The 10,021-nt window shown below is 30.4% G+C and overlaps 2 protein-coding genes across 2 annotated transcripts; one reads left to right on the top strand and one right to left on the bottom strand.

Annotated features, from left to right (window-relative positions):
- Positions 1-881: 881 nt before the first annotated feature.
- LOC107060649 (uncharacterized) lies at positions 882-1,415 on the top strand. Its single transcript, XM_015308753.1, has one exon. It carries the CDS (start codon positions 882-884, stop codon positions 1,413-1,415), a length of 534 nt encoding a protein of 177 aa, XP_015164239.1.
- A 1,200-nt stretch (positions 1,416-2,615) lies between these two features.
- LOC102585932 (U-box domain-containing protein 35-like) lies at positions 2,616-4,367 on the bottom strand. The gene is made up of 4 exons (XM_015308822.1): positions 3,965-4,367; positions 3,232-3,350; positions 3,023-3,141; positions 2,616-2,945 (listed from the first exon to the last, which is right to left on the bottom strand). The coding sequence occupies exons 1-4, from the start codon at positions 4,161-4,163 to the stop codon at positions 2,759-2,761; spliced, it is 624 nt and encodes a 207-aa protein (XP_015164308.1). The 5' UTR covers positions 4,164-4,367; the 3' UTR covers positions 2,616-2,758.
- Positions 4,368-10,021: the final 5,654 nt, after the last annotated feature.

The following is a 10,021-nucleotide window of genomic DNA, read 5'->3' as shown; positions in this document are numbered from 1 at the left end:
TTTTTTTTATATTTAAAAATTGCGTAAAAATACTATAAATCATGATAATTGACAACATAAAATATTTCAAAAATATTGTATGTGGGTACTCTTATTATGCCTTAAATAGCGTCAAAGAAAGTACAGGTTTGTGATAAAAAAACTTATTCCTTTATCCACGCAAACAATCGCTTCAAAAACTCGGTTATTAGCCCCAAAATATACCATTTATATGATTGGGCCCGTGCATAGCACGGGCAACATTATCTAGTTTGGTGATAAATATAAGTGAAAAGAAAAAATAAAAATAATTTTTTGGTGTTTTTCAAATTTCTGAAAAAATTTGCCATGAAAATTGTTCACTAGACTCCAGAAAACACATTTTGCCATAAAATTCTAAAAATTAACCTCAAATTAAATTTCAGGTTTTTTCAAGAATTTGAATTTTATTTTATTTTTCACTTCATTTTAATTCATAAAATGTTAAAACGCAACTCCAATTTATATTTGTGACCGTACACAATTGCATGCAAATTTCAAATATCATTTTTCACTTTGAAAACAAAAATTCTATATATATTTTACAAATTTCACAATGAAACATGATCAAACGCTCACAAATAATCGAAGAAAAAGAGAAATAATAGCGTTTGTCCATTGTGTGTGTTTTTTTTAATAAAAATACTTTTTTCCGGAGTTGATATGAAATAAAAATAAAACACAAGAAGCCATATTATCATGTTCGGATTTTGTAAAAAAATCTTTTTACATGTTAAAAGAACGTTATAAAAGAAAATTTGAAAAAAAAAAGGTAACCATTCGAAAACAGTACAACGATTCCCATTAATATTAATAGTCACTTGAAAGAAACTAACAATTCTGTTCCTATAAATCACTCACAAATGCGTCAAAATTGCTCACTTTTTTCAATGGCAGAGGAAAATCACCAATTAAAAATTGATTTAATCTCAAATGAAATAAGAGAAATAGCATATAAGGGACAACAAGCAACAATATATCAAATTGGTGATGAAGTTGAAGTTGCAAGTCAAGTATTAGGCTTCATAGGTTCTTACTTACATGCAACTATTCTTTATCCCGTTGGCGCTTTACATTATAAAGTTCAATACAAGACTCTCGTGACTGATGATGAAACCGCGCCATTACAGGAGACTGTACGTGTCTCTGAGGTCCGTCCTGTTCCACCTACTCTTCCACCTGCAAGGTCAATGGTAACCTATGCTATTGTAGATGTGTATGACAAAGAGGCCTGGTGGTTCGGGGTCATTACTGGGGAAGATGAAGAAAATTACCATGTCTATTTTCCTACTACTGGGGAGCACGTTGCGTATTCTACTGATAAGTTGAGGTTTCATCAAGAATGGTCTAATGGCCAATGGATATTTCCTTCATTAGGAAGGACTGATTTTTTATAGTTGTACTGATTTGGAGAAATTCTTTTGTTATTGTAGTGTGATAAGTTTCTACATGTTTAAGAACTTTGTTACATTCTTTTTTTTCAATATTTCGATTGAATTTGCCTGATAAGCATTTGCATTTTGCATTTTCATGTTGCCTTTGATTAAAACTCTGTTTTGGGTACTGCATTTGGCCAACCACTTTAATGTCACAGAATTCTGGTGCTTTCTTTTTAACATATTCTGCGATGTTTTGTCCCTTCCTCGTTAGCCTGAAATGGATAAACAATAGCAGTTTATCACCCTTGATATATTTCATGTTGCATAGTTTATTTAGCAATGTGTTACCTTGTGGGGCGCGATGGACTAGTTCCAATGACAATGCTGGTAATGTTGACAATAGGAATAATGTCAAGTAATGCTTCTGCTGGTGAATTGCTTTCGACAAGCACAGTGTCAACTGCTACCTAGTAGTTAAAGTAATGTCATGAAACAAAGTTTTTGGGAATTTGGATGTGGAGTTTCCAATTAGTATATAGACTTGCACTCGATCATTTTAGCATCGTTGCATAGACGGATGTATTGTTCTAAGAGATTCTTCCTCCTGTTACTCTCTTCATTGATGTAGACTTACACTTGCATTTTGCTCAATTGGCTTCTTGATAAGTTCCCTACTATCATACAAAATTCAACTTAGCAATGTTTGTTGGCATTCATTTTGTTGTTTTTCATCAAAGTTCATAAGCATCATCTGTCCAATTTTAACAGAATTAAACATATTGAGTCGTAGTATCGGTAGGCTGATCTGCATCTGTCAAAAATGAGACAGCAGATCGAAACAAAGAACGTTGAACCAATATATTCAGTATTACTCTTCATGTTCTTGAATTTCCTGATTTTTTCGATAAATTGACAGTCCCACTGATGTGATGTCTTGATTATACTATCGCGTTTGTGATATATCTACAGTTACATCAATCAAAAACTAAAATGAAGAAGGAAATTGAGTGGAGAAACAGATAGCAAATTGACCTTACCAAACACTCATGATCTCCTATATCTGTTTAGATACAAGTATGGAGTGCAAGAGTAATAGTATAAAATTATCTGGTGTATGTATATAGTTAATGGGAGGAAAAATGTGCATGAGGAAGATGCAAAATCCGGGGAAAATAGCATGATCAAGTGCCCATTGAACAACATACAAGTCATTGTCTGTGTAGCAATAGAAATGATTTCTTTATGAACAAAACATCGTCGAGTTATATGACAGAGAACTTAATAACAAAAACTTAATGTTCACTATTACAGTAAGCTAAAGTACTGGGAAAAAAACATGTCACATTCTTGTTTCCAACGTTTCAATCGAATTTTCTGGAAAAGCATATGCATTCAAGGAAATTCCTATCAGAATTTCTTGTAATCTCAGGCTGCGTTCGATTAAAACTTTGTTTAAGCTGCTGCACTTGGCTAACCACTTTAACCTCACAGAATTTTGGTGCATTTTTTTGAACATATTCTCCTATATCTTGTCCCTTCTTTACTAGCCTGAAATTGACAAATAATAGCATTATAGCATGCTTGAACTTTGATAATTTCATGTTATGGTGGAAAACTATGTTTACCTCGTGGAACGCGATGGCCTGGTTCCAATAACAATGCTGGTAATGTTGACAATAGGAATAAGGTCAAGTAATGCTTTAGCTGGTGAATTGCTTTCTACAAGCATAGTATCAACTGGTACCTAGCAGCCAAAGTAAAATCAAGAACTGTCATGTAACAATGTTTTCGAATTTTGGATGGAAGTTTCTGATTGATACAGGCTAGAACTTACTTTGGCATCGTTGCATAGGCGAATGTATCTCTGCAAGAGAGACTTCCTCCTGTTATTCTCTTCATTGATGTAGACTTGCACTTGCTCTTTGCTCAATTGGCTTCTTGATAAGTTCCCAACTATCGTACAAAATTCAACATATATAGCAATGTTCGTTAGCAAGCCCTTTCATTTTGCTTTTATTACATCAAATTTTCCTTAGTTCCTAGAAGAAAAAAATAGCTTGGTGCTCAAAGCATCTCGCGTTTCACGCAGGATCAAGGGAAACATAGCGTCCATGGAGGTGTGTAATGTAAGCAGTCTATCCTAATACAAGTATCAGTGCAAGGCATCCTACATTCATGTATGGTACGTGGAAGGGCCACACCCTAAGGGGGTTTAATATAAGCACCCTGCCCTGATGCACTTGTTAGTGGCTGATCCACGGCTCGAACCTATAATCTATATGTCACAAGTTCGAGTCAATTTTACCAGTGATCCAAGGCTCCCCGAACCTTTGTTCCTAGAAAGTATTCACCTATTAACTAACTTTTATCTGACTTAAGACTAGATATATGGTGAAAAATCCTAGGATTCCTGTCACTAATGAGACAGCAGCAGCAACAAGAAAATTGAACCATTATATTCAATATACTCTTTCATGTTCTTGAATTTCCTGATTTTTTAATAAATCGCGACACTCCTCATATGTGATATTGAATATAAGATATGTATGTGCAAGAACAATAGTTACCTGGTGTTGGAATGTACTTAATGGTAGGAAAAATATGCATGAGGAAGATGCGAAATCCAGGGGAAACAGCATGATCAAGTGCCCATTGAACAACATACAAGTCATTTTTCCCAACAACTACATAAACATCATTAGTTTCTGCATCTTTTATAGTAGTACTCTTGCTATCTTCTCCAATCTCTTCGATTTCCCTAGACATCTCTTCTACAAATCCTGAATATAGCCGGTAACAACGATACTAGTTGTTCTCAGTTCTGGTCCCTCATCTCAGTTTTCATCTCAAGGAAAAACAAGAGTAAATGCTTAAAGAATGATGGTGGTTTCTAGCAAAGACACCAACAATATAATTTTTTTGTCAAGTTGTGGAGTGTTTCTTGGATATGTCACAACTCACAGTCTATGTAACAACTGTTCCTTTTATGTAAAAAGAAACTTTTTTTAATGCTTAAAGAAAAGAATGATGGTGATTGCTAGCAAAGACACCAATAAAATGAAAAAAGTTTTATAAATATTTTTTTTTGTCAACATCTGTAGGGCATACCATATTCTAAGTAACAACTGTTCCTTTTATGTAAAAGAAACCTTTTTTTTTTTCTCATGGGAAAGTTTTCTTGGACCATATCACAATTTTATGATAGTGCAAGTCAATTTCTAATGCTTTGATTTTTCTCTTTTTCCTTTACTTATGATCTATTTTTTCCCCAGAATTGTCACTTTCTATGCTTTAGGATCAAAATGTATAGTCTATGCAACACATCTAGCTATTACTACTAACCATATAGAATTAAAAGTATCCGATGGAGTCAGACATTTTACTAAGGAGTGTTAAGATATAAAAATGTAACACACTCGAAACACAACAATACTACTAACCATATAGAATTAAAGTATCCGATGGAGTCAGACATTTTAATAAGGAGTGTTAAGATATAAAAATGTAACACACCCGAAGCACAAAAACACAACAAAAAAGAAGGGAGTCTGTCAGACAGCCATGGGACCATCCTAGGCCTGAAATCAGGTCCAAGAACGATCATCTACTGCACCACAGCTCGAGGAGCCATGGTAGGCTGTTAATCACGCTCTGGTCAAATGGCCATGCTTCATCAACCAGACTTGGTTTCTTGTCTCCTTAAAAATCAAGGATACAGTGGTACGAGCCTATAGAACAGATCATGTTCAAGTAAGGTCGTGACATATGGTACTGGAACGGAGCCTATAAGGCTGTAGCTTTTGTGTTCCACTCCCGATGTGGGAGTAATATATTGGCCCGTCACGCTGTCAATTGAAATACAAATTAATAAATGGACCTTACTTTTCTGGTTTTTTTTAATTGTTTATAGAAAAATAATTATGTACAACTGTAATAATTTTGTTGTAAGGTCATCAGTTTTGTAGAAATTATTATCCTAAAACTCTCTGATCTCTAAACAATCATAAATCAGTTATCTTAGATGAACTTGTGTTTACTATGCAATATATAAATAAGATTCCAAAAGCAACAATATACAGGTATTGAGAGGGGAATTGTTAGGTAACGCCAATATTCTATCAATGACAAGGCTCACGAGAGAGATTGGGTTGGCAGCAAAAGATGTAAACAAGAATATATATGTCGATTTCAAAAGCTACAAGAAAAGTTAAATATTATCGACTCATCTTTGTATGGATGTATAAAGTATGCTTTTACTTTAGACTTCTCAGACATATATATATATATATGCATGAATTTCGTCCATCTTTTTCTTCATCTGATTTTAAATGTGCATGAAAAATCAACGTCAGTATCAATTTGGTGCATAGTATGATTGTGTAACTCTCAAGTCTGAAATAAGAAGCTACAATTTTGCAGTTGGCCATACCCTGTTGACAACATCACCTAATTTACAAACGTTAAACTTTTGTACATTAATCGTATAAAATTGTTTAACACTAATATGTCACTTTAAAGATAATTTCTGGTAATTAATCATAACATTAACTGGAAAAAACTTCAATTTTACAAGTAGTTATATTGGAATGATATTACAAATTTTTGTTTAACCATACGGGCGATATATGGGTGGCAAAATCAAGTCCAGCCCGTCCAACTTGACCCAATCCATTAAGGTTTGGGTTGGTTATTGACTCACCCATAACCCATTTATTAGCTCAATCATCTCATTTCAACCCATTAAAAATTGGGTTGATATGTAACTCAAATTGACTTTTTGAGAAATCTTATCAAAATATTATTAATAAACTTTTATTTTATTTTATATGCTATATATAGCTATAATAAAGAAAATAATGATTTTATTAGGTACTAAAAGCTTACAAAATAACAAATAAAGCTATTAAAACTTAGTAAAAATTAGACGGATTGGGTTATGATCCGTTACTAATCCATTTTGGCCCAAATAAATTTGGTTGGGTTGGGTCTTAACCTGTGTATTGTCTTGACATATTTTGACCTGTCCAAATTTAATCCAATCTGCTCAATTGTCACCAGATATAAGTTAAATCCAAGTTACAATTGTATCATCACATTGACTCGGGAATTTTATCAGTTATCTCTTCTTCATTTTTTGGGGGTGTTTTATTCTGTTTATAGTTTATATGACCAAACAAAAAGCATTAACGTACCCAATGAGAAAATCAGTAGATTACTTTTTGGGAGCAACTCATCCTTTTTCATATTTTTGTACGATTTGCATGTGTTAATCATGAAATTAATTTGTTTATTTTATTTTTTAAAATTTCGTGTTAAGTCAAATTAAAACACTATTTTTAAAATGGAGAATATCAAATTACCAGCAGGCCCTTTCATCTTCCACCAAGTGTTATATGCTGAGCCTAACACCTCATCAACTCAGTCCCTCGTCACACCTTAGTCTATGAAAATGCTTTATTTTATTTCTTCATTGAGGCTCAAAAATCAATATTTTTGTACTCTCATGTGTTAATCATGAACCTTATAAACTAGAAATTCTACTTATATATAAGAGAGAGTTTATGATGGGACATTTCAAAGTCCCATCATAAACTCCATATGTTTTGAAAAAGATACAAAAAATTGCACTGATTCTTGAAGTTAATCTATCGTAAAAATACTATAAATCATGATAATTGACAACATAAAATATGTTTTGAAAAAGATACAAAAAATTGCACTGATTCTTGAAGTTAATCTATCGTAAAAATACTATAAATCATGATAATTGACAACATAAAATATGTTTTGAAAAAGATACAAAAAATTGCACTGATTCTTGAAGTTAATCTATCGTAAAAATACTATAAATCATGATAATTGACAACATAAAATATGTTTTGAAAAAGATACAAAAAATTGCACTGATTCTTGAAGTTAATCTATCGTAAAAATACTATAAATCATGATAATTGACAACATAAAATATGTTTTGAAAAAGATACAAAAAATTGCACTGATTCTTGAAGTTAATCTATCGTAAAAATACTATAAATCATGATAATTGACAACATAAAATATGTTTTGAAAAAGATACAAAAAATTGCACTGATTCTTGAAGTTAATCTATCGTAAAAATACTATAAATCATGATAATTGACAACATAAAATATGTTTTGAAAAAAAATATAAAAAATTCCACTGATTCTTGAAGTGAATCTATCGTAAAAATACTATAAATCATGATAATTGACAACATAAAATATGTTTTGAAAAAAAATATAAAAAATTCCACTGATTCTTGAAGTGAATCTATCGTAAAAATACTATAAATCATGATAATTGACAACATAAAATATGTTTTGAAAAAAAATATAAAAAATTCCACTGATTCTTGAAGTGAATCTATCGTAAAAATACTATAAATCATGATAATTGACAACATAAAATATGTTTTGAAAAAAAATATAAAAAATTCCACTGATTCTTGAAGTGAATCTATCGTAAAAATACTATAAATCATGATAATTGACAACATAAAATATGTTTTGAAAAAAAATATAAAAAATTCCACTGATTCTTGAAGTGAATCTATCGTAAAAATACTATAAATCATGATAATTGACAACATAAAATATGTTTTGAAAAAGATACAAAAAATTGCACTGATTCTTGAAGTTAATCTATCGTAAAAATACTATAAATCATGATAATTGACAACATAAAATATGTTTTGAAAAAGATACAAAAAATTGCACTGATTCTTGAAGTTAATCTATCGTAAAAATACTATAAATCATGATAATTGACAACATAAAATATGTTTTGAAAAAGATACAAAAAATTGCACTGATTCTTGAAGTTAATCTATCGTAAAAATACTATAAATCATGATAATTGACAACATAAAATATTTCAAAAATAAATACATTTAAAAAAATTCGATTGATTCTTGAAATTAATCTATCGTTAAAAATTATGTATAAAATACAATAAATCGTGATAATTGACAACTTAAAATATTTATTAAAAAAACAGAAAAAAAAATTGACTGATTCTTAAAATTAAATCGTGATAATTGACAACATAAAATTGTTCAAAAATATTGTATGTGGGTAGTCTTATTGTGCCTTGAATAGCGTCAAAGAAAGTACAGGTTTGTGATAAAAAAAACTTATTCCTTTATCCACGCAAACAATCGCTTCAAAAATTTTGTTATTAGCCCCAAAACATACCATTTATGTTATTGGGCCCGTACATAGCACGGGCAACAAAATCTAGTATTATGAATAAATGTTAGATGACAATCAATTATTTTATTAGTTCTGAACTATACCACACAAGTTAATAAAAAAGTAAATAGTAATAAATAAAAAAGAGATATTTATGTAAATCATCCATGTTGACTTGACAATCAGAGTTTTTGGATGAAAGCCAAATATATAGCATTAAAATGGAATATTCTCCTACTTAACCTAACTGCCACATTTTTTTAATTATAAATTAATTTGGCTAATTTTCAAAGTTAAATTAGATTACATTAATTCAATATTTTAAATAAAATTTACATATTCAAAAACTATACGAAAAGTACTATAAATTGAATTTTTTTACATATTAGTATGATGAAAAATATATCGTAAATGTTTATCAAAATTCTTATCATTGACTCTAAAAAAAACTATGACAATTAAAAGTGGACCGAGGAAATATTATATAGTTCAATGATAAAACCATTTTAATGATGTATTTATTGATCTAGTCAAAGTAAATATTCATGTAAAGAGTCGTCTAATATATGAAGTGCAAGTATATATTCCCAATTTTTGAAGCTTCCTTTCGACACTATATTGACTAGGGGGGTTTATTCACACACCAACATCCAAAATAAAGCCAAAAAAATGTTACGTATTTGATTTGTTTTTAGCAAAATTAAACCAATATGTGCATTCTAATGGTTGATAATTGCTTATTATACTTTTGTATCCCTCAACTCTCCTTTTTTTAAAAATAAAATAAAATATATGAAAAAGGGGCAAGAATCTTTAAAATTATGGTAGAATTGTATATAGGGGTGTTCACGGTTTGGATAAAAACCGATCCTAACCGAAAAACCAAACCAAACCGATAAAATAAAACCGATTTTATTTGGGTTTGGTTTGGTTTGGTTCTAGATTTTTGAAAACCGATAGTATTTGGTTTGGTTATGGTTTTATTCGAAAAAAATCGAAGAAATAACCGAACCGAACCGATGAATTATATACATATATTTTATTAATATACATACTTAATATATTATTTTTATAAACAATTTTAAAGATCTTATACATATTTTCATTAAAATTTCTTTATAATTTACTTATTGAAAGCAAAAATGCCCAAGATGAAACATTTTTCGTATTGATTTCATGTATATGAGTGTCTATGCCAATTTTTTGTGGAACTGAAAATGTTATTGTCTCTTCCTTCTAGGCCAATATAGTGAATTTTAAAGCTTTATTGATAGTAAATTTAGTGATTGAAAGTTTACTAATTTAAGTCATTCTAACTATTTTTCGTTTTGAATGGATTGTTGTCACTTTTTTCACATTTTAAATGAATTGTTTCTTTTATTTTTGTGTATGGTTAATAACCGAATAACCGAA

This window comes from Solanum tuberosum, unplaced genomic scaffold (assembly GCF_000226075.1).
Source record: "Solanum tuberosum cultivar DM 1-3 516 R44 unplaced genomic scaffold, SolTub_3.0 scf00087, whole genome shotgun sequence".
Lineage (NCBI taxonomy): Eukaryota > Viridiplantae > Streptophyta > Magnoliopsida > Solanales > Solanaceae > Solanum > Solanum tuberosum.
The sequence above is the reverse complement of the archived record's forward strand: the minus strand, read 5'-3'. Positions and strand labels throughout refer to the sequence as shown.